At 36.2% G+C, this 25,094-nt stretch overlaps 2 protein-coding genes and 1 long non-coding RNA gene across 4 annotated transcripts; 1 reads left to right on the top strand and 2 right to left on the bottom strand.

Annotated features, from left to right (window-relative positions):
- Positions 1–11,920: 11,920 nt before the first annotated feature.
- LOC116178324 (suppressor of cytokine signaling 2-like) lies at positions 11,921–24,340 on the top strand. 2 transcript variants are annotated; one of them, XM_031497788.1, is made up of 2 exons: positions 11,921–12,211; positions 23,145–24,340. In XM_031497788.1, exon 2 carries the CDS (start codon positions 23,177–23,179, stop codon positions 23,993–23,995), a length of 819 nt encoding a protein of 272 aa, XP_031353648.1. In that variant the 5' UTR covers positions 11,921–12,211; positions 23,145–23,176; the 3' UTR covers positions 23,996–24,340. The 2 variants fall into 2 exon arrangements, with proteins under 2 accessions (XP_031353648.1, XP_031353650.1); XM_031497790.1 differs by lacking the exon at positions 11,921–12,211 and adding an exon at positions 13,560–13,742.
- On the bottom strand, positions 18,075–18,460 carry LOC116178325. Its single transcript, XR_004146836.1, has 2 exons — positions 18,308–18,460; positions 18,075–18,229 (listed from the first exon to the last, which is right to left on the bottom strand). It is a non-coding gene; the product is annotated as an uncharacterized LOC116178325 (long non-coding RNA).
- Positions 19,570–20,575, bottom strand: LOC116179414 (putative nuclease HARBI1). The gene is made up of 4 exons (XM_031499206.1): positions 20,421–20,575; positions 20,222–20,369; positions 20,026–20,170; positions 19,570–19,976 (listed from the first exon to the last, which is right to left on the bottom strand). Exons 1-4 carry the CDS (start codon positions 20,573–20,575, stop codon positions 19,579–19,581), a joined length of 846 nt encoding a protein of 281 aa, XP_031355066.1. The 3' UTR covers positions 19,570–19,578.
- Positions 24,341–25,094: the final 754 nt, after the last annotated feature.

The following is a 25,094-nucleotide window of genomic DNA, read 5'->3' as shown; positions in this document are numbered from 1 at the left end:
TATAATACTTTTGTAAATGAATAAACAAAGGTAATACGAATAAACAATGGTAATACGTATGTTGTAGCTTGTAGCATAGTCTGCATAGTGTAAGAATAGAAGTTGTAGTGTAGGTGCCTACTTCAGTAACATTCAAGTTCATATTTAAAAAGTATTCTAATAATTTGATGATCTAAACCCCAAATTATTTTAGAGCAAAAATGTATTAAGGTTTTTTGTAGAAAAATTTTTTTACGTCAATCAACCGTATTAGTTTTAAATTTGTTGCATAACAAAGACGGAAAATTGGAAAAATAAAACCCCCATCTTTTTCAATAATCTGTGATGCCATGGAATTTTATATTACAAAAACTACGCCAATATCCGTCATGCTATGGAATGTCTGCTATAAAACAAATCAAATTCTATCAAAAAGTATTATATTTAGAACAGCGAATTCAACATAAAGAAAGACCAAATTACTAAAAACGGTTTCCTAGTATGACAATTTACAATAAATGTTCGAATCAGTCACCATTAACTGCAAGACAGTAACAAAGTCGATCATAAAATCCATTTCGAACTGCTTCTAATTGATAACTGGATATCTTTTTGTTTTAGAAAATTCCATGGCATCGCAGATTATTGAAAAAGATGCGGGTTTTATTTTTCCAATTTTCCGTCTTTATATGAAAAAAATTGAAAACTAATACGGTTGATTGACGGAAAAAATGTTTTGCTCTAAAATAATTTGGGGAGCCAATAATCGCATGTTATCAATTTTTCATTGAAATCCCTATAATGCGTTACGCAAATGGTAAATAAACACTTGCAAATTTGAGTTTTATTCGTTTATTATGAAAAAGGAGTTCAACCCCATGGTGAATCGCATTAAATGGACACACTGTATCAACCTCGGTATCAACATTCCGAATGTAAATCATGCATTTTCTTAAAATTCGTCTTTTGTAAGAAACGGCATCTAATTAACATGTATATTATACTATTGTGTTTGGCCGTTTACGTTTTTCTCATGTAAAACGCACTGCGATTGTTGTTCTCGGCGGGGTCTTCTTCGGGCGAACAATAAATAATAAATAAATACTGGAAATGCAAATGTTCGAAATTAGTCAAAAGGTACTTCGGGGAACAGAACAATGTAGGTACTTAGGATGATCCCTTGAAGGAGTAACGACCCGTACAAAAACCGAAGGATGACGCCGATTGCGGATGCATTGTATTGTATTCGACCCTGAACTGACGTTAAGGGTCGAAAGCTTTAATAACCGCAAAGCGAACGCCATTAACCCGGACATTTAATCCTAGGTCTGTTATCTTCTTTAGCTAAAATCACAAAGTTTACGCTAGTGCAAGATAAACAAACCAGCAGTACCTACGTAACACCAACAAAGCACTGTTTTCGAAACGACGTAAATCATTGTGGAATCTTATCGTTATCAGTAAGCTTCTATTCTGTCATGTTACTCTCACACGTCAATAAATACCTACTTAATGCGATAAGGATGCATCAGAATGACACATACAATACAACCGATATTAAATGTTTACAGTTTCACCAGCCTGTAGAGTGACTAGATGACAATCAAGTTGATATTCAATCATCAGTACTATGTGTAATATAAACAAAATATAATAAACAATCATATTGCAGGTGTCGTCACGAATACCAGGAGATTAGAGCTAATTTGTATAATAATTAGCATTGTGGGTGTAATTTTATTAACGATTCTCGAGATCGTTTATAATTTTGTATTGCTATCTATCTGCCTGCCTGTCCGTGTGCACGATCACTTTGTTTAGAAACGCTCTTAAGGATATAAGAAGCGTCGCTATTGTTTTTCAGATTGATACGTAGACTAACAAGCCAAAAACTACCCGTTTGGATCCAAAATAAGGTTGTCCTGTATAAATCTTGTTACAAAGAACAAATGGATGTCCGGTTGTCGTTGTTTGTGTTAGTAAATATCATGAAAATGTTCCCCGCAGAAAACAATACAGTCTGTATCAAATTCTCCACGGACATTAACAAAAACGCGTGTGGATCTGGATGTGTTCTGCCAGGATATCTCCCCGCGTATTCTTGTGACGTCAACAAACAATACAATTCCGGTAATAGTCTTCAAGAATAAACACCATATCAACCAGTTCTGCTTGTGTTTGGAACATTTTCGTAACGTTGATTAAAAAATAATCATACACTGCCGACATTGTACTTGTTACTTATTGTGAGAATTGAACATCTACACTTGGGTTTTACAAATTGGCGTTTCGACTTCGTTTTTCTCTGAAATTTTCTTATGGAAGTATATGGAGGGATAATTTGTTTAGGGGGGTGCCATTTGAAATTTTAAAAAAAATATGACATTTAGCGAAGGTCAATCAAACATTTTATTTGTTCGATAAAGTACGTAACAAAAATTATGTGACTGTAGAAGAGGTATCTCGGTCCAAAAATTACCCGCCTGTGCGATTTAGTTTCTCTCAAAAATTTCGAAAATAATGTCAAATTTTTACGAAAAAAGGTTTTAACAGCGAAATCGTTAAGGTTAGGGGTATATCATGCTACATTAAAAAAGTAAGCAATTTTCAAGTACTCTACAAATCAATAATAAAATACGAGGTGTTGCATTTAAAAAAAATGTTTGATACGCCACTGGAATACACCACGCCTCTAGTGTTCAAAAATATTTTAGAAACATGCCGGTGGTAATTGCGTAAAATTTTGCTCAAAGACTTTTTTCAGTATCTTTTATGGTAAAGGAATTATGATTCGAAGGGTCTTAGATGCCTTGTACATTCTGTACCGTGGTGGCCATTCTATGGAACCCCCTCTGAGCGTCGATAGAGCTCGTGCCTAACAACCAGAGCTATTAAATTTTTTTCTCGAAATATCGGCTTATTAATTCCCAAGAATAGTTGCCCAAAATACTGATTTTCTACGGAAATTGGATGCGATCCCTCACGCAACAAGTTTATATATTTTGGTTATCCCAGTACCTACCTACAACTACGTTTACTCACGAATTCGTCCAATAAGAATGCACGTTCATTGGTAAAGGAAATGTTTTTGGAAAAATTGGGATCTTCAATTCTTTGGGGCATTAATTCTCAGTCAATTCTCCGATTGCAAATCTTCGCCTATTTCTTGTAAAAATTGTATCTTGATTAGAAAGAAAACAGTTCGATTAGTCAAATTTGCGACCGTTAGAAGTGATGGCAAACATCGACTGACCCCTCAATTTCGCACACTTCATTCAAAATTCTCGGATGTGTTTAGCGCATTTACCAACTCATGTTAGGTCACTTTCTCCGTCCGTCCGTCCCTCAGAGCGCTTAATTACTCGTACAGTTTTCAAGTTGGTTCTATTTGCATTCGGTAGCGTATAGCTCTGGCACCTGAACTAAGAAAAATCCTGACAATTAATGTGCGCATACGCAAACTGCACAATGTCAACTTTCGTATTTGTAGAGATATTTTTGATACTTTAACCACAGATGCTTCTGGTAAAGACAAGGATATCGCATATTGTAACAAATCAGATGTGCTCATGCGTAAACTGCTCAGTGCTCAATGTCAACTTTGTTGAGATATTTTTTGAAATGTTAACCAACGATTCTTCTAGTAAAGGCAAGCATATCGCATATTTGAACATCGGGCCTGCGCAATGCTAAATTTCTTATTTATAAGAATCTTTTTTATGCCATAACTATTTTTCTTTGTACACATAAATAGTCCTTTATATGACCTTTCGGAAAGTACTGGACATGGAAAATGTGCTAAAGTTACTCGCTATAAGGCGAAAGCCTGTTTTTCATTTATTATTACTAGGGCTAGGATTTTAATGACGTTAAAAATCAGTGAAAATGCAAAATAAAAAATGCAATTACTTATGACTTAAAAATGTCGCAAAAATGACATAAAAATTTAAAAAGGTGACATTTCAATTTTATTGATGAAACTGAATAAGACAGCAAAATTATTTTAAGAAGCAATTAGGGAACTTAAGGCAGGAATTTAATTGTTGGTTCATTTCCACCCTCTGCACAGACCAGTCGCTGACGGCATCCCAAAGAAATTTAATCCCTTAATGGGCATTCGTTTGTGGATAATTTAAGCACGTTCCAAGAAAACATTAACTGTGCATTTAGCTTATAATGGAGGTTTTAGGCTTTATTTCTAAACAGGTAAAAATACCCGGCATTACCGAGAAAAGAAAAATATTCCATTTTGTTTTCGAAATCTAGACTGCATGAAAATAAAACTTTAACAAACGTTTATAACATATCGTAAAATATCAGAAAAAATAGTAGGTACCTACTATTCCTCAAAAATGGCAAAAAATGCAAAAAAAATGCACCAACAACTTGCTGTCATTTGATTCAATTTATCCTGAAACACGTTTATGTATAATACAGCAATGTCTCAGACTTTCAGAAAAAATGATACAGAATCATCAAAATGCTAGCCCTAATAATAGCATTTAAAACAATAACTGGAAATAGGATTTATTACAGTAGGTAAGTAGGTTATTAACAAAACAAGAATAACAGATGAAATAAGCTAAACGTGTACTGGTGTACATGATAACTTGCAAACGGGAACAAGGAAGAAATGATTAAATTTTTAAGGATCCGAGCAGCTCGTTTGCTATATATTTGTTACAGACGGACGGACGGACGGACAGGAGCTCGTGAGTCACTGAAAATTTATTCAGTTCTTAGGTGATGATAAACATAATACTGAAAACAGAATTGAATAATTCAACACCGTTTGCGATCATGTATACAGACGGACGGACGGAATTACAGAAAGTCCAAAATCATGAACTGGCTTAGGAACTCGTTAATAAGTAATACAAAAACAACTTTTTCCACAAGAAATGTAACTTTCTAAAATATCACATTTTTCAGTGTGCGTAAAAGGCATAGGAAAAAATGAAAAACCGTAAGTATAACAAACTTAAAAGTGAGCAGTCAGAGACTTTACAACAAACAACTTCATCATTTAATCATTTTCATGGATAACATCTTAATTAAAATAAATTGTTTCCACCTAATATAGTTAACGAGCGACATGTCCAAATGACCAATATTTAATCAGTTAGTCGCTTGACCATTTGTCTACCTATTACTGAAAACGGAATTGGAAATTTCGAAACCGTTCGCGAGTTATCGTATATGCTTTGTCGCTCGTCAATAATTGAAAAATCTTGGTTATTTAAGTATTTTGACTATGGTACATTCAGAACTTTTGTAGATAATTTAATAGCTATCAAATGATGTAATAATATACAGGGTATTCCATATAAAAAGTTAAAGTGAAGAAGTGAAAAGTAAAACAAACAAGTCATCACACGGCAGCCGCGAATCGTAAGGACAGACGGACGGGTGGACAAGGTGGCCATAAAAAAGTTTTTTTAAATTTTTGTACGCTAAAAATGACATACTCCTTATCTGAAAGAACGGAACGAATCTTTTGGTATGAGTCTGGAAACGGATGTGCATGTAGAACTGTGACTAAAATTCATCCCCATAAGACTTATCGGGTATAGTTATCTCATGGACCATGCGTAAGCCTCAGGACACGCGATTATAGTGTGTAATAAATATATTTATTATTTTCATGGACAACTAGGTCGAATTGAAAATAATTGAACAAATTTGGTTCTTTGAAGTATTATGATAGTAATAATACACAGAGTGTTCCATATAAAAAAGGAACATTTTTGTTATTATCTGAAAAATGCGATGTTATTTATTCAATAGGCATCCAGCAACAATAGAGTATATTGTTTCTCGAAGTGACGAGATGAGCGCAAGTGCGGTAAGAGCGGGGGAGTCGATTAGGTGACCGAGCGCAAAGTTCTTACTTTCCGCGGTAAGCAGAACATTTTCAACCTGGCGGGAATTTTAAAAATTGCCTGCGCGAGCCATTCGAAATTCGTCCGCGGGCCACGTTTCGACATGGGATTGGGATTCGTTTCACATTAAACTACCATCAGTAACGAATGGTAGGTAACAAATTATAACCATAAAAAGCTTTTTCTGATAGGTCTATACTAACGCAATTATTTCTAGGCCTTCTAAGAAAATTATGCGTAACGGCCAGAATTTTAGAAAACATAAAATAAAACGAAAAGCATAACAGATAGGTATAGGGAATGTAACAATTGATCGAGGTAGAATTTTTCTCGACATTTGAAAGTGCAAAAAAATGAAGTATGTTTTGTTTGAAAACTCAACTCAAAGTTTGAAGTTATTAAAATTAGACCATTAGTTTTACAACACCCTGTAAAAGGGCGATCAAAATTTCATCATTCTCATGTGCCATGAAGTCAGTATTGTTGAATGCTTTGCTATTCAAGTTGACGGAGTCGTACGTACAGGGCTCAAAGAAAAAGCAGTCAAACGTCAAACATTTTGAAAAATCTTGAATAACTTAAAAACCTTTGATTCTGGGTGAAATGTGATATTAAACGACGTAGATTTTCATGTAGATTTCGAAATGAAAAAAATACAAGGTGTTCTATTTAAAATAAGAAAGTAAAACCGGAAGTGAAAGGCTCATGATAATATTTTCTTTCGATAGATCATGAAAAACTATGTTCGTATACACATTTTGAGTTTAAACTATTTAAGAGTCTTTTGGTTTAGGTAACGGCTTGGGTGAAACAGCCTGTATATGTGTCAAGTATAAATTGTGCAGATAAAGCGCATTTTTTTAAACCGATATAGCTTTTGTTTTGACATCACCAATGGATATATTTCTTGCAGACGTCTCAATCGCCCTTTGTGAGTACCCTCTTCCGACAATCCGTTCTTGAGGTATAATGCAAATGCAATATACCCGATTACGATAAGAGGTTGAGGAAGAGGGCTATGGTTGGAAGAAATTAATTTCTTTCGTTGAGACCTTTCATTAGAGTACCATGAAGGATAAAACTATTTCAACCCCCCTCCCCCAATGAGAGGTAAAAGTAATTTTACCCCCCCCCCCCCTCCGTCGTTCACTGAGTCGCACGGGAAAGTTATAGTTTGTACAAACCAATTTATTTCCATGAGACCTTTCATTACAAACCATGAAGGGTGGAACATCTGTTTACCCCCCCCCCCCCCCCTATTTTCTAAAGTTTAACTTGGCACCACTAAAGGTATGCGTATGCAAAATCTGAGACCGATTGGTTGTCGTATGTAAAAGTTATGCACTTTCAAAAACAGCATCTCAGGAAATAGAATGTGGGTCCGGACGGACGGACGGACGAACAAAACGCAAACAATAGCACATTTTTTTTATTCTTAAAAAATGCGCTAAAAATATACCTCTAAAAGTGAGAACGTTGACATTGCGCAGTCTAAGAATACTCACGATTCATTTTTACCCTATGCGGTAAGTTGGCGTTTACTGGCAGCATTTATGGTTAAAATATCAAGAAATATATCCTTAAATGGGAAAGTTAGTATTGCGCAGTCTGCACATGCGCATAACTTTACTTTATCATTTATATTATTTACGGTGTATTATCTTTTACTAGATACTACACGGTGTTTGTTAAACATGCGGTAAAAATTAAGTAGGTAATTCCTTGGTCTATTCTAAGCAAATTTCATATTTTGATGATTTTTGAAAGAGTGCTTTGTTGCGAAGATACAGAGCGAAACATTTTGCAACAATAATAACAATTTATGACTAAAAATCACATGTATCGTTTTTTTACAGTTTACAAGAATTGTTAAAATGGCTTCCTCTAGCTCGGATGCAACCATCCAATCTTCTTCTCATTGACCACCGGACAAAAACAAAATTAATCAAAATAATCGGGGAACGTTCTAAGATAACAACTCATCATTTTTCGCCTTGTATCTTCGCAGGATAAAGTATCCTTAGAATAGTCCCGGGAATAATCTCTTTAATTTTTGCCTCATCCTGTATAGTAAAAATTAAGAAATGTGTCTAACAGTAAAAAGAAGTGGGCATCGCGCATTCTGGGCATACGCATATCTGATTTTTACTTTGTGCGATATGTTTGCTTTTACTAAAAGTATCTGGGGTTAAAATTTCAAAAAATATCTCCGCAAACTAAAAAAAGTTGGCATTGCGCATTTGGCGCGTGCGCAGATTAATTGTCAAGATTTTTCTTGGTTGATGTGGCAGAGGTATAAGCTACTGAATGCAAAAAGAACGAACTAAATATCTTGAAAACTGTAGGACGGACAGACGGACGGGCGGACAAGGAAAGTGGGTACAATAGCGCATCTAACTTTGTTGGAAAATGCGTTAAAAATACGGGCGTACACCCAGTTCATTTCTGATAGGGTACTCTACTTTTCAACCCTTAAGTTTGTTTTGGCGCTCTCATGAGTGCTGGAGTGGATTGGAATAAGCCGTGAATTTTATAAAAAAAGGTCAAGAAAGTTCGAATTTTTGATTCAGTTCATCTTCGGAGGATCCTGATTCACTAATATCTTGTATAATTGTATTTGCCTCTTCAGGAACAACTACTTTTGAGTTTTGCATGCGGCTAACCATGGTGGCTTTGCCGCATTGTCTGCATACTGCCTTTTTATTGGTTGAATTTTGTTTACTGCGCTCCTCAAAATATCTGCAATTCGGATCTCTTTTTCGTCCACTCGTTTTTCACACGTCAATAAAGTAACTGTCAGTCCACGCTATACGTTGTGTCCATGATAAGGATGTCTGTCATGGAGATCTTCGAAACCATAGAAGATACAACGATGGCTCATTTAAGGAAAAGTTGGGCAATTAAACAGTTATTATCATGCTTTAAAGAAAACCAGAAAATTCCGATGACTTCCGAAGATAAGCTAGAAAAACCGAAATTTGTCGATTTCGTTTTTATTTTTTTCTGATGCTATTTGAGCAAAGCCAAAAAAATAAAAATGACCACGTTTTGAACTCTACAAGATAGCGTTGAGAGATGTTCAATGCAACGTTTCGTTTCGGAGAAATCATCATAACTTTATTTTCTATATGGCCCATAAAAAAAGTACCTATACACTGTATTGAGTAGTATTTTTTATTATGAATACAACGATGTACGTCGCATACACAAAAAAACAAAAATTGGAAACTGTAATTTCAACAGGATGGTGCGCCCACCTACAACGCTCTAATCGTACCAGAATACCTATCGGCCAAATATCCTGGAGAATGAAAAGTTTCTTCGATAGGTATTCTCACACGATTAGGGCGTTGTGCGCGGGTGCACCATCCTATTGAATCCAACAGTTTCCAACTTATTGTTTTTTTTGTGTTTGTTGTATGTTGTATTCCTATTAAAAAAATGCTACTCAATACAGTGTGGCCTTTTTACGGACCATATAAAGAAATCTCCAAAACGAGACGTTGTATTAAAAATCTATCAACGGAATCTTGTAAAGTTCAAAAGGTTTTTTGTATCTGCATAAGAAAAAATTAAAACCAATTCGGACAATTTCGGTTTTTCTGGCATATCTTCGGAAGTAATCGGAATTTTCAGGTTTTTCTTTTAAGCATGATATTAACTCTTTAATTGCACATATTTTCTCTAATTTACCCATCATCGTATCTTCTATGGTTTCGGAGATCCCCATGATCCTTATATTGGACACATAGCATACATATAGCTATTTTGACACAAAAAATTAGTTTCCGATCCAAACCGGATTTTTTACGTAGTGATTCAAAATTGGAGAAAAATAATTAAAACCTCTGAATTTTTCCACGAGATCTCGGGGGTGGAAAGGAGTGGCAATATTTTGCAATTTGTGGCAAAACTATTAATTTTAGGAGAAAATGTTCGAAGTAAAAGTTGCAGGAAAGAACATAACCTCAAATTTTCCGAGAAAGAGTAGGAAAACTGTTTTTTTCGTTTTTTTATTTTTGCGAAAAAAACGTCGCAGGGGTCTGGTTTTCATTACTAGAGGCATATATGGTTAAAATTCTAAAGAAATATCTTCATAAATAAGGAAGTTGACACTTACTGCGCAGTTGATATTGCGCGTCCTGCGCATGCGCTTATTAATCTGATATTTACAATATGCAATACGTTTGTTTTTACTATAAGCATCTTTGGTTAAAATTTCAAAGAAATATTTCCATAAATAAGAAAGTTTGGTATTGCGCAGTCTGCGCATGCGCACATCTGATTTTTACTATATGCGACATATTTGCCTTTACTAAAAGTATCTGTGATTAAAATATCAACAAAATATACTAATTCTAATAAATAAAAAAGTTAACATTGCGCAGCACGCGCATGCGCAGTTCAATCGTCAAGATTTTCCTTGACTCAGGTGCCAGAGCGATACGCTACCGAATGCAAAAAGAACGAACTAAATATCTTGAATACTGTAGGAGTAGTTAAGGCCTCGGACAGACGGACGGACAGAGAAAGTGGCTGCAATAGCGCACCCAACTTCGTTGGAAAATGCGCTAAACACCAGTTTTTCCATAAACACGTTTTTTAGCACATTTTCCAACGAAGTTCGGTGCGTTATTGCAGCCACTTTCTCTGTCCGTCTGTCCGAGGCCTTAACTACTCCTACAGTTTTCAAGATATTTAGTTCGTTCTTTTTGCATTCGGTAGCGTATCGCTCTGGCACCTGAGTCAAGGAAAATCTTGACGATTGAACTACGCATGCGCGTGCTGCGCAATGTTAACTTTTTTATTTATTAGTATATTTTGTTGATATTTTAATCACAGATACTTGTAGTAAAGGCAAATATATCGCATATAGTAAAAATCAGATATGCGCATGCGCAGACTGCGCAATGCCAACTTTCTTATTTATGGAGATATTTCTTTGAAATTTTAACCAGAGATGCTTATAGTAAAAGCAAACGTATTGCATATTGTAAATATCAGATTAATAAGCGCATGCGCAAGACGCGCAATATCAACTGCGCAGTAAGTGTCAACGTCCTCATTTAAGATATTTCTTTAAAATATGCCTCTAGTAATGAAAAACATAGCGCACATAGGTATGGCCTTTGGGGAAGTATTGATCAATTTATGGAAAATGCGTTGAAGTTACTCGCCTTAGGGCGAAAACCTTTTTACTTGTTGATACTCCCTCCAAGCACGCGCAAGGTGCATTTTATTGTGTTTTGGCGTATGCGTTGAGTTATTCAATGGTCTTATACGCTGCACGATTGTCAGATGTTTATTGTTTAAATGTTTATTGCTATATTCGCTTTCGGTTGCTATAATGCCACCTGATATTTGAATTCGGAGTAGATAAAGCAATTTGTGACCATTGGACAAAATTTAAATGAATTCTTAGACTTGATGAAAAAGTCATTTGAATTAATTCATATGAATGAATTCGTATCAACCCTGGTGACTTAACAATCGAATTCGTAAAGTAGACTAGAATACCAAAAACCACGAAATGAACCTTGAAAAGAATAAAAGATCGAGTTGGGAGGCATCCCGAGCACATTTTTAAAACTGATTTTTGCAAAGTAAGTAACGACGATAGAAAACGCAGCGAAGCAATGAACGTCATACGGTCTCGTATCGATTTTACATAATTTCGTTTGGATGACGACATTTAATTTTATCTACTCGCGCTTTACTACCAGTAGTAGAAAATTGATTATTCTAGGAAGTAGTGTATTAGAATGGTCAGGGTAGAGGAAATATCGATCGTTTGTTATTTTAAGACGCGTGCGAGTTGTTTGAGAAGCGCTGAACTTTTGAAAAGTTAAGGTCTAGCCCGTCCCGTGCTGGATATAAATACGTATACCTTCCTCGAACTGGAGATTCCCTGAACTACGCTACTTCCCCACCACAACCGACTTATCGTGAAGTGAAAACACGTTTCTATCAGTTCCGAGAATATCATTACACGTCGTCCGTCTTTGTTCGACAAATGTGAGCGCGCATCCTCCGTCCCACTTGCATCGTCGAGTGGAACAGCTGTCGTGTACGACCGATTTCGAATTTTCATTCGCTCGAAAACGTTCTCGAAGTGCAAACGTTTTCTAGATTAATATGAAGTGTCATAACCTCACAACTGTCAATATTCGTTTAAGCTGAGTGCTTAATTGTAAATAAACTTCTCTAAATAGTACAATGTGTAGTTTTTACGTGGATATAAGGCGGACGGGTGTGTTATAGTTTAGTGATTTCCTCCTTCATGGTGATAACTTCAAGACTGACTACAGGATGGCTCCTAACTGCATCCAGCATTAGAAAAACTTTAATAGGTACGTAGGAGGGCGACGATATGTTATGAATGAAATTAAAGCCGTTAATTATATAATAATTGTAAAGGACGTGCCCTGCTTTTCATTGAGTCGCTTCATTCGCACTAATTGCGGAAGTAGTCCCTTCGCTTGTTCTAATATTAAGTTAAAATTGCATGCGAACGAACAAACGAGGCGAGCTAAAAGTAAATGACCCTGACTCGCGTTTCTTGAAAAATCTTTCAACAGAATTAATCACTATCGCCGTTCAATTCTCGGTATTTAATAATAGAAACGTTTGCCTATCGCACGAAATTCTTATCGCGAACCCTCCCCCGAATTCGTTAATTAGGTAGTTACAGTAATGAGACTTCCCGCTTTGGGTTTCTTTTTAACCGGTTCCTCGGTTTCTCGAAGAGCGCATCTAGACGTAAGAAAATTTTGAGCGCCCACGGATTTGTATAACTTAAAAATAGGTTAATCAGGCGAATTTTATTTTTAAGCGACCGCATGTAAACAAAGCGCGGTTCTGGTATTTCTTTTGTTTACGACGGTTTTCTTCGGCTTTTTGGAAAGTCATTACGGATGAGTTGACGTTCCTCGAACGCAATTATTTCGCATTTCAATTTTGTGTCTAAGATGACGCAAGTTAATTAGTATAATGTTAATGTTAGCGAATTCAATTTTTTTCCTTTAACTGACGCAAGTGTACCGCGCGTCTTCGTGTCGTAACCCGACCTTTTTTTTTCCAGTTAAAAATTACTCAAAGTAAAACAATCAACAAGTTTGCCAATTCCGTTTGACCCCGTTACGCATAAATAATTTCGTACCTTCGCCGACTTTGTTGTAACGGAATTAGAGGAAGTGGATATAAATAACGTGACCTTTTCGCATTCATCTTTGGCTTCGTGATTGTGCCATTGATTTTTGCGAGCGAGAGCAAACAGGTGTTGGGACGTCTGCGCGCGTCCTCTTCCGCCGCCGCCGCCGTTACCTTTTTCTTCATATGACGTAGCCGCTCTATGAGGTTTTTCAGATATTTGGGAAAAACGTCACCTTCCTAATGTTCTAATCTAAGCGGCGTAGAAATTCCGGAAAGATTGTGATTAATAATGGAATTTCTTCACCTACGTAGTAGCGTTTTATCTTTCGATTTGTTGTAACTCCATCAACTTGGGGCACATTGCGTTCGGATGATGTAATCGTTTTTCGATGTTTCTCTCACTAACGCTATAAATCTTAATAAAATTCGTTTTCTCAAGGTTCCCACGTAAAGTAATAACCCTATCAACAGTGGACAGTGGTAGCAAGACAGTGGGGCGAATGGAAGACAAACACACCCTCAATTTTTATCAACGAATTTACCTTGTAGGAATGGATCTTGTTATGGTATTCCTTCGGGTATTACCACATTGCAAATCGAGGTACAAATGTACCTACTTCTCCGCACACGGTTCAGTTTTTGTGCGAAGTTGATCCAGATACCCAACCCAAAGTGGAGAAACCCGCACATTTGTTGCAATTCCGTCTTCTGGTATTAGGTACACCCTAGGTTTGTATAAATCAATTTTCATTTTTTTAATTTAATTATCTGCGGTAATCCACCAAAAATTACGTTCATCATATTCTACGAATGGTTCCCCTCACGTCGAGAGGGCGTTTTTAATATCTGTTAATTTGATCGTCTTACGGGAAATTTTCGCAAAAGTTTCCTGTACAGAACGTGCGAACAGCGGAGGAAAAAAGTTGAGTTGAATCCTGATCTAAACTTTCTAATTTTTACGCCATCTTGCAATACGTCCGCCTATCCATTTCTCTACAGGAATTTTCGGTTTTTGCAATGTTATGCTTAAGGGCTTGTGAAAACTCTTAAAGTACTTGACATTCCGGTTACACGAAAATGATCTCTTCTCTCGTCTCTTCTAGAATCTCTCGGAAGTCTGATTTGAATGATAATTTTAATAGCGACTTAAATCAATAGATTTTTTAGGATTGATGTAATCACTAATTAAAGAAATACGTTAAAAACACCGAAATGAGCGTATTGGTGAAACAATAATTTTGGTTTTATCTATGTACAGTACAGGGTTAACATCCGGTCTGGAACACTGGGTATATCTTCAAAACAACATTTTTTAAAGAAGCTTTTTAATGTAAAAAAAATTGCTACCAATTTAAGTACGTACTTTAAATTTGTGGTCAGTGGCGTACTTCTGCATGGTCATGGGAGGCATATTAATTTAATGGCAATTACATTTTACACTTTTTTGGATACAGCAGTAAAAAACTTACCTATTATATTATATAATCAAATTTTTAAGAGAAAAACTCAAATTAAGGAAAGTTGTTGTGTTAATCAATTTTATAATTTTACTAATTAGTTTGATCGTGTTTTTTATGTTGTCCTATTAAAAAAAAGGTCCATTCGTTAATAGTACCTCATGAAAAATAGTGCTTTCCATTAAAAAAGTGACCCTCTTAGTTCTGTAGACGCACGCCACTGTAAATAATTTTTAAGCATATAGATTTTCATATGAATTTTTAATGATTTTTTAAACAATAAATTGCTTTGACATAACTAACAAAAGAATAACGCTTTTATCGTAAAAAAACCGTCACGCACTATTTAAGAAAGGTATATGTAACGAAAACCTCGACGAAAACTAGTCGTTGCCGTTGAAAAAGTGTGCCCCCTTCACAATACAGTACACCACTGACCACAAATGTTGGATTTTTTAAAAATCGTGTATATATCCAGTGTTCCAGACAAAATTTTCACCCTGTATATAAAACAAAGTCGTGTACGAGGTCGTGTACGTTACACCGCTTATAACTTGCGAACGGCTGGACCGATTTTCATGATTTTTCATTTGTTCTCGGATTTCTTGGATTCGTCTCCAACTCGAATAGCAGAATAACTATTAAAATATCGAAAAAAATAATAGTAATAATGACCAATAACCGCTTGCCGCTTAAAAATAGGCAGTACTTCAAAAGATTTAAAGTGTGCACATTGCAATTTTGTAACATGTTCTGAAACGACATTTCTTAAGCGAGTCTTCAAAGGCTTTAAAATGTGCACAGTGTGATTACACAGCGAACGACTGTACAAGGCACGTAAGAAGGCGAAAGATCACGCGCCCCTACTATTCATTATTTAATAATAATTGCGTCTATTAGTGTGCCACGGAGCCAGCAGACTTTAAATGAGTCATCTGCGCATAGCTCGCTGGAGCGTTCTTACGTGCCGGTACGAGTACAAACCAAAGTTAAGTAGGTATGCACAATACTTTCAAATATTTAAAATGTGCACAGTGATTTTGCAGTACATCAACACCATGTCCTGAAACTTTTTATATTTTTGTGCCTCATCAAAAGTTTTTTAAAATTGTATTTTGAAGATATGTCCAGGCAAAATGTTCATCCTGTATATAAAACAAAATCGTGTATGTTACACCCCTCGAGAACGGCTGGGCCGATGTTCATGATCTTTGATATGTTGGATTCAAAAAAATATAAAGAAAACGATTATGAATGTAAATAATAATAATTATTATGTATTACCACACGAGTCTTCTAAATATTTAAACTGTGCACAGTGTGAAATTGTAACAAATGTTCAATATATTTATGATTCTGAAACAACATTCTGTTATGACAGAATTCTTCAAAGGTTTTAAAATGTGCATAGGGTGATTATACAACCAAACTACTGTACCCGGCACGTAAGAAGGCGAAACATCACACAACCCGTTGTATTAATTATTTCACTATTAATTGCACCTATTAGTGCGCACGGAGCGAGTTGGTTCCTCCTGCAGACTTTAAATGAGTCATCTGCGCATAGGCCTCTGTACTCACAGCCTTCTTACGTGCCGGTACCAGAACAAAACAATGTTAAGAGGCATATGTTAAGTCACATGTCTTAATATTTAAAATGTGCACAGTGTGATTTTGCCAAACATCACAATTATGTCCTGAAACTGCATCTTTTAACGCACACTGGAGTGGCTTTTTAGGGAAATGTTAGACAATGTCAATATACTCATATACAGGGTGTTTCAGAAAATGTCGCATATTTTATTCACGTCATGAAAAGAAGCCAAAAAGGTCTTTATAAACATAGGTTCGCAAATTAAGTGTTTCAGAGTGCAGCTCTGTTGCATTTTGATTTCATTGTACTTTAAGGCGGTATAGTGCCTACCTACCGTTACTTTCGAAACTAGCTCTGCATGAGCGGATGTCTCCTTTCTCAGGACCAGTGGACTAGTAACTACGAGTAAAAAATAAAAGGAGAGAACCTTGCATTAAAAGGGGACTTGACGGAAATGAAAAAAAAAGGAAGTGATAAAACTGCGAGAAGAGTGGGGAGAAACGCGTCATTATTGGCAGTGGTGTAATAAAACAAAACTGACATCGTCCCTTCTGTTTTATGATAAGTCAAGTCGACATAACTGACCAGCGCAAAGGAAGTGATATTTTGACGACTTCCGTCGTGTGTTATGCTATTTCCCACCACCGTTATATTCTCTCCTCTTATTTTTTACTCGTAGACTAGTAATTAATAATAACTTCGTCTCCGACCAGAATAGCAGAATAACTATAATATCGAAAAAATACACGAAAAAGAATAATAGTTTATAAGAAAACTAATGAAAGCAACCGTCAAATCAAACGTTTTCAATCATACCAACCGTCAAATTAAAAACTATCAAATTTGTTCTGAAACGACATCTCTTAACATACAAGTCTTCAAAAATTCCAAATGTGCACAATATGATTATGCAACTTACTTTGCCAACAAAGTCAGATTTAGAACAAATATTCTTAAGGAGAGATCTTATTAAAAATTCTCGTCACTACAAGTCAATTTTCAAAAGAATTCTCTCGGAATTTCTTAGAACGACATCAAGGCGCCATCAAGTCGATAAAGGATAGTTACCGGCGACGAGACTTAAAACCCGTTCTTTACGTTACGGAATATGATATCCTGATTCGAGAGACGAGAATTCTCTAGAAGCTTTTTGTTTGCGATATTGTCAAACTGAATTTATAAGTAACTTACCTAGACTTTTTAAAATATTCTAGAATTCGAATGTTTGTAAATACGATAGTTTATGAATGTTAGGTTTAAGGAAAAACGCAGTTAACCCCCAAAAAAATGCTCTGAATGTTTCTGTATAGCCGGTTCTAAAGTTTAATGTTCATTCAAGGCGAAAGTCTCACTGTCGCACTTGAAATTAACAGTTGTTTAATATGTTTTGTAATTGGAAAACTTAAATAATTAGACTTTCTTTCATCAACTTTATTCATGGTATGTTTTTACATCTGTCACTTCTCTTAACATTAACTTATGCTAGGCGATTACACATGATTGCAACATGGTATGGTTGCAATACCAAACAACAGTTACTTTCCTGAATGTAAAGGAACTTTGCATGCTTCTCGAATTTTTCTTGGTTGGGGAAATGAGCTTTGAATTTTTTCGTTAGAGACTTTTTCAATTGTTTCAAATGTTTTGTATAAACTAATGTTATGGTGGTTTCCTCCTCGCTGACCAGATTGCATATTTAATTTTATTGTGTCCTCTCTTTCGAGGGACGACATTATAGCTGTTAGTTTTTATGACGCTCGCGAAAATTATTGAATGATGTTTATTTTTAGCGTATTTTCCCCGATATACCTTGCGTGAATCCCCTCCGTCCGTCCATTGGTTTGAGATCTCATCAGTCATCAGATCCCGTGCAAAGCAGTGGTTTTTTCTACTTATATTAAATGAAGATTTATACGGACATTTTCATCATCATCGTCACCCGATGTAATGAAAAAATGTTTATTTCTAACGGCGCCTGAGGGGTTAATAAATAAACACAATTTCAAAGTATACTTGCAGAATAATATACTGTATTGTAATATGCATAAATGCTTATCTTGCATAATTATAATTAGCCGTGTACAAACAACTGAAACTTTTTAAGAATGATAGCTGCGTCATCCACTCATCCTACAGCCTCACCGATTCAGATTTCGTGATTGGTTCTAGAAAAACAAACGCAATTAATTGCCTGGCGCGACAGATATTTCAGTTCCATGTTTCTTTAAAGAAGGTTGACATACAGAAAAGGTATTCCACAGGGATCAGTACTAGGCCCATTGTTGTTATTCATCCGCCTCGTTCCACAATTGATCTTCTGTAGCTGCGAAGTCATTTCATTGCCAATTATGCAGCTTGTATGGACACGATTTGACGGGGCTGGGATTGGAGTTCGAACCTGGGTGCTATTCTCGACACCGTTCGTTTTCGTACCATTCGAATTGAAAACGAAGGGTTTATTTACGAGTACTTTCATAAAATGGTATTCTTGACTGCTATTCGTTTATCAAAACGTATGCTTGGAATTTATGCGAACGAGCGGCATGGCAACACTGTCGTAATTTAATTTGACATTTCTTTGCGTGCGAACTACGAATTTTTTAAATTACAAATCATTTGAATCATTATGGAGAAACATAAAAAACATGTACAAATTACTACAGAACAAAAGCAAATGTTGGTTGAATTGATGAAAAGTAACAGGGAACTGCAAAGCGGCAAATTTTCTAACACGTTTACATATAAAGATGCCCGAACCGAATGGGAAAAAATAGGACACACGTTAAATAGCATCCCCGGGGCAAAGCGGGACTGGAAGAGTTGGAGGAAGGTGGTAAATCATTATGCCATTTTATATTACTTATTCCATTTATTTGAAGACATGGCAAGATTTGAAATCTCGCGCTAAGTCAAAAGCAAGCGCAATTAAACGCCATGCAAGTGGAACAGGCGGAGGCCCTCAATGTGACGATAAATTAACACCAGTGGACGAAGGTATATTAGAATGTGTCAAAGCCGTTAGTGTTGAAGGCCACATTGAGGTATAAAGGAATCGACGGTTGAATTTACAGAAGTAGAGGAAAATGTTGATGACGTTCATGTTCATATGGAGGAATATGTAAATTCACCGGCCGGCGAAATGCCTAAAGAATTTTTATGTGATGAACAAGGACCATCTACATCTGTTACCGACTCAGCGACATCAACCTCAGCACGAAAAGTGCCCTTAAAAAAAAAGCAACTAAAAATGCGCAAACTTTAAAAGCAGTGTCAGATTTTAAAGCTACAATGGACACCAAGCTCAAAATGAAAGAATTATACTATCAAAAGAAATTATCGCTGCTAGAAAGATTGGTGGTATCTAAAGAGGATGGTGTTGCTGCTAAACAACGTATAGCTGCTGCTCTAGAAACAATAGCAGACAATTTATTTTAAATAAGTATTAGTTAATAGTTTTCAATTATTAAAACATTAGCTTAAAAGAAATCATTATTTAACAAAAAACGCCGATTATTTATTGTTGCAAAAGTGTAATTAATTTATTTCTTTGGTTTCTGCCAGCAGCCAGTTCGGGATTTACTCTCTCAACAACATGATTTCTTTCTGGGACATGCACGCCCAAATCAATTTGTTCGGCTTCCTCATTTTGTGGAGTTTCTATGTTATGCTCAATACACAAGTTATGCAGCAAAACACAGGCGTTTATAATTTTACTGGCTTTCTCGGGGAAGTAATGCAAAACCTTGTGTTTAAGAAGGCAGCGAAATCTCATTTTTAATACACCATTACATCTTTCGATTGTGCTCCGTATGGTTTTATGTCTAGAATTATAGAAGTGCTCAGGTATATTAGGTCGTGGTTCATATTCTAAAGGTGTTAACAGCCAACTTCTTAATGGGTAACCCGAATCGCCTAAGATTAAAAGTAATAAACCTTTATGTGTGATAGCATTCCTACCTACCTAACAAGAAATAATTTTTATTTCCGGCCTCGTGTAATCGTCTTAATAGGGTTTGCACATTGGATTGGTTCCAAATGAAAGCATCATTAGTACTGCCAGGAAATAAAGCATTCACATTAATAATCTTCAAATTATGGTCACATATCTAAACATTGTTTCAATTAGATTTAGAAATATTGGTCACTTTTCTGATTACCAGTTGTACATTAATGGAATGATAATTCTTCCTATTCACATAAATATGTTCAGGATAATTATCATCATCCACTTTAGGGGGGAATATTGCAACATGTGTGCAATCTATACACCCAATTATTCCTGGGAAATTATACTTTTCAAAAAACCTAGAAAGCTATTTGTTTTTTCAACCGCACACTATTGATTCATGTATCTACCCCATTCTAGCAGCATTGAGTTCTTGTATATTTCTAGGGAAATGTACATAAGCGTTAAAAATTTCATTTCTGTTCATGGCATTGACAACTTCTTCAATACATCTTGATACTGAAGGTTGTGATATTCCAAAGTTATAATTTGATCCCACGTCCATTTGGTAGCTTCCACTTGCAAGAAATCTCAACGTTACTAAAACCTTAAAAAATCGCTTCAACTAAGATTGTACCTATTGTACCCTGGAGCCCTATTCTCGACAAGTGACTTTCAAATGCGTATGCGCATTTCCATTCGAATGACTAAAGAGCTATTCTCGACCGCTCGTATTCAGTTCGTATACGAATTGAAACCGAATGGTTTACAGCGAGCGGAAATCTGTAGACGCTTTCAAATAGTGTACGTTTTCATTTTATAGTCGAAACAAAAATTCGGATAATGGAAGATGTTGTACAATTATTGTTGATAGAGGAGTTAGAGGACATAGAAGTAAGAAATAGACGAGCACATAGACGCCGGTTGGACCCATTTAATGAACTTAGCGATGGGTATTTCATAAAAGTTTTTCGCTTATCTAAAAAGCATTAGCGCAATTTTTAGTACATCTAAAAGATTACATCGCCCCGCAAATCGTTCCACTGATACGTAACAACGAAGGTAATTTGAGTATCAATATTTTCAAGGATATATGCTACAAGGTACAGTCTTAATTTTAGCGATTTTTTTAAGGTTTTAGTAACGTTGAGGTTTCTTGTGGAAGCTACCAAATGGACGTAGGATCAAATTATAACTTTGAAATATCACAACCTTTAGTATCAAGATGTATTGAAGAAATTGTAAATGCTATGAACTGAAATGAGATTTTTAACGCTTATGTATATTTCCCTAGAAATATACAAGAACTCAATGCTGCTAGAATGGGGTAGATACATGAATCAATAGTGTGGTTAAAAAGACAAATAGCTTTCTAGGTTTTTTCAAAAGTATAATTTCCCAGCAATAATTGGGTGTATAGATTGCACACATGTTGCAATATTCCCCCCTAAAGTGATTTTACCACCTTCCTCCAACTCTTCCAGTTCCGCTTTGCCCCAGGGATGATATTTAACGTGCGTCCTATTTTTTCCCATTCGGTTCGGGCATCTTTATATGTAAATGTGGTAGAAAATTTGCCGCTTTGCAGTTCTTTGTTACTTTTCATCAATTCAACCAATATTTGCTTTTGTTCAGTAGTAATTTGTACATGTTTTTTTATGTTTCTCCATAATAATTCAAATAATTTGTAATTTAAAAAATTCGTTCGCACGCAAAGAAATGTCAAATTAAATTATGACAGTGTTGCCATGCCGTTCGTTCGCATAAATTCCAAGCATACGTTTTGATAAACGAATAGCAGTCAAGAATACCATTTTATGAAAGTACTCGTAAATAAACCCTTCGTTTTCAATTCGAATGGTACGAAAACGAACGGTGTCGAGAATAGCGCCCCTGGTCGACAACAAAAGTACGTATACTGATGATAGTCACCCTTCCAGACAATATCGGACGATTTCTCAGAAACGGCATATCTTGCTGATGCAAGACAACCAACGTGATCAAGGACTAATTTCATTTTTACGAATCAAACCAATTACGAGTCCCTTATCGCAATAGACGTTTTATCTGACCGATAATAATAAGAGGACAACACTCGTAAAAGTTTAAAAGAGGAGATCGTTCCGCTTATTTGCCGTTTCCATAGAAGCGCTTTAGAAAGTACTTCTTTGTAAAAAGTGGGAAAGGTTGGAATGTGTGCCGTTACGAAATAGTTTATGGTGGATTCGGGCAGGTAGGTGAAGTTAAACGTATGCAAGCACCCATCTCATAATAAATCATCGAGACAGCCATAACTTTTTTTGTCGGTTGCGTAATTACGACTTGGAAAGAAAAAAGTCGAAGAAATTTATTTTTAATTTACATCGATTACCTTTCTGGGAACGTCCGCTTGTACAGCGGTTTTTACTATTCAAGTTTACGCCAAGGTTCTTCTCATTTCCTTATTTAGGCGCTGGTTCGGTTTTTTTCCTCGCACTAATTTAGTTGTAAACATTTTGTTGTCGGGCAATTAAAAGAATTTCGTAGAAGATGCGATATCACAATCCTCCCATCGAAGATCGGTACGATATTGCGGCTGGTTGCGATGTGGGGTCAGCGCAGGCTGCATCGGATTCTGCGAAAATCATCGGATCAGACTTCTCGGAACCCACTTTAAAATACTTCCGCTCTTTATTTAACTCTCATACAAGCGAGACTGGGGATAACACGAATTTATTGCCTTCTTCTACCTGCCCTTTTTTATGGCTTCACTTAATAAAGGACTCTGCTTGGCTCACGTGAAAGTTCAACGTACTTCGAATTCTATTGTTCGAAAATTGCCTCTGGACGTTCTCAATACAATCACCGTGTACCTTAGATTACGTCACCGCCAGATGCTGAAAGAAACTTTTGGTTCGTATCGTAAACCCCCCTCATTTTAATGATTTAAGTTGCTCCTTTGTGCAATAACAAAGGACGAATCAGGTTACCAAGTTCTAGAATAGATGTTTTAATTATCTGGCTCGAAGGACTAACGCTTTCAAGACAACCACTAATAGTACTCCAGCGCAACTATTCATTTGGAAGGACTATGTTAAAAACTTATAGTGATAAGTTTTAGAGAATTTAACTAACATGCGTATATTTTGTTTCAGACTGAAGAAACCGGGCATGGCATTTGCGTGCAATGTTAGGCTGTAGCACAGTATGTCCCAAATGTCAGCACCAGTTTGCGTGCTGCGGACCGACGCCGCCATGCAACCGAACTCGCAGGTCGCTGCACGCGCTCACCGGCGGCGGTCTGGTGGCGACATTAAACCAATCGCTAGTACCTGTAGGACCATGCCTTTCACCGCAAATATCGCCCAGTGCGCCGCTAGCGTTCGTAATACCACCGTTCGCGCCGCTACAACCGACCATATCGCCCATAGAGGCGAAGCCCGAAAACGAACTCCAGAAGCTCTCCGACACCGTACGGGCTCTGCGCCAATCCGGTTGGTACTACGAAGGCATCACCTATCAGCAGAGTCACGATCTGTTAAAGAACAAGCCGCTAGGGACGTTTCTGGTGCGCGAATCCTCGGACCCCCGATTTTTATTTTCTTTAAGTGTACAAACAGAACGGGGCCCTACTTCGGTGCGAATTCACTACATAAATGGTTACTTTCGGCTGGACTCGCAACCTCACCTTCAGGGTGCGATGCCACTGTTTCCTAGTGTCGTCGAATTAGTGCAGCATTATGTGAACCAACGTAGAAACTTAAGGAACGGTGCCCAAGTGTGGGTCGACTCGAATGGCTCGTGGTATAGCGCCATTTTGTTAGATAAACCTTTACGAAAGGATGACGGCGCGCCTTCTCTAAAACATTTAGCAAGATTAGTCGTCCATAAAGCTATTCAAGCAAACGGTATGCCTCGCTTAGCTCTACTGCCACCTCCTCATACACAATTAGAGTTGCCACCTTCGCTGACAACTTACCTATCTCAGTATCCATACTCATTGTAATCGTGATGATCTTCAGGGAAAGAGGGACTTGTTTATATTTACTGACTGTTTGTTAAATCATATAAATCGTACATACTTCATATACCTAAGTTGATAGATAGGGTATTTATGTAAAAGTATTCCAATGAGTTTTTTTTGATTTGTTCCTTTGGTTTGATATTCGAATATCATTCTAGCAATAATTATTTTGTAGCAGTAAGAATCACAAAAGTTTACTTTTATATTTTGTTGCAGCTAAAGGTGTAGCTAGCGGCACACATACAAAATTATGTTATATAAATTTATAATTGTAATCTTTTCATTTTTATAGGCGTATTATATTGTTCAGTGATTTTTTTATCATTACATACTCGTAATATATTATATAGCTGTGTTACTTTTAGTAACAGCTAGTGTTCTAAAAGAAGTATTTTCCTACAATGTAGGTATATTAACTTAGGTAGGTATCTATCAACCAATTTAACAACTTAAAACTATTCCAATTTCATTTTCAACCAACATAACAAGCATTAACAAACAGAGGATAAAAAACATTCTAGATAATCAATGTGTGTGGTTTTTTTTTTATTTATGTTGTGTACTTTGAAAGTGTGTTGATGATAACTGTGAGAATGTTACTAGAAAATTTTGTATTTAAGAACTACATAAAGAACTGTATTTATTACACTAGTTAAATTCAATTACATTAAATTATTTATTATAATTTGTTGTTTTAGTTCATTATCACAATGTTATTGTAAGTGTTTTACATGTACAGTGAAGTAATAACACCTATTACTTTATCTTAATTGTTCAAAAACACAAATTTGCTGAAAACATTGCAGACAAATAGACTCACTGAAGTAATGGCTACAAAAGAAGATAATAAAACCTCTCAGACAAATAGTCTCGTTTAAGTAATGGCCATGAATGAAATATGCACAAGCTGTCACTTTTTACGACCTCAAACTGATCATTTCTTTGTTCCTAAAGAGAAAGTAAGGCAAGTCGTACAGATTCGTACTTGCAAAGTATGGTTCATTGTCGGTAATTTTGAAGGTGAATCGGTGACTACGCTACCTAGGATGTATGGTGCTACAAAGACCAGAGACAAAAGGAA

The sequence above is a fragment of the Photinus pyralis genome, unplaced genomic scaffold (assembly GCF_008802855.1).
Source record: "Photinus pyralis isolate 1611_PpyrPB1 unplaced genomic scaffold, Ppyr1.3 Ppyr1.4_LG8, whole genome shotgun sequence".
NCBI classification, from domain to species: Eukaryota; Metazoa; Arthropoda; class Insecta; order Coleoptera; family Lampyridae; genus Photinus; species Photinus pyralis.
Note: the sequence above shows the minus strand (reverse complement) of the source record. Positions and strands in the feature narration are given on the sequence as shown.

Coding starts and splice junctions, on each gene's coding strand:
- LOC116179414 (XM_031499206.1), bottom strand. CDS start 20,575: ATGGACGTGGGATCAAATTATAACTTTGGAATATCACAACCTTCAGTA. Junction 20,370..20,420: donor CTCAATGCTGCTAGAATGGG/GTAGATACATGA, acceptor ATAGCTTTCTAG/GTTTTTTGAAAAGTATAATT. Junction 20,171..20,221: donor ATTCCATTAATGTACAACTG/GTAATCAGAAAA, acceptor AACAATGTTTAG/ATATGTGACCATAATTTGAA.
- LOC116178324 (XM_031497788.1), top strand. CDS start 23,177: ATGTTAGGCTGTAGCACAGTATGTCCCAAATGTCAGCACCAGTTTGCG.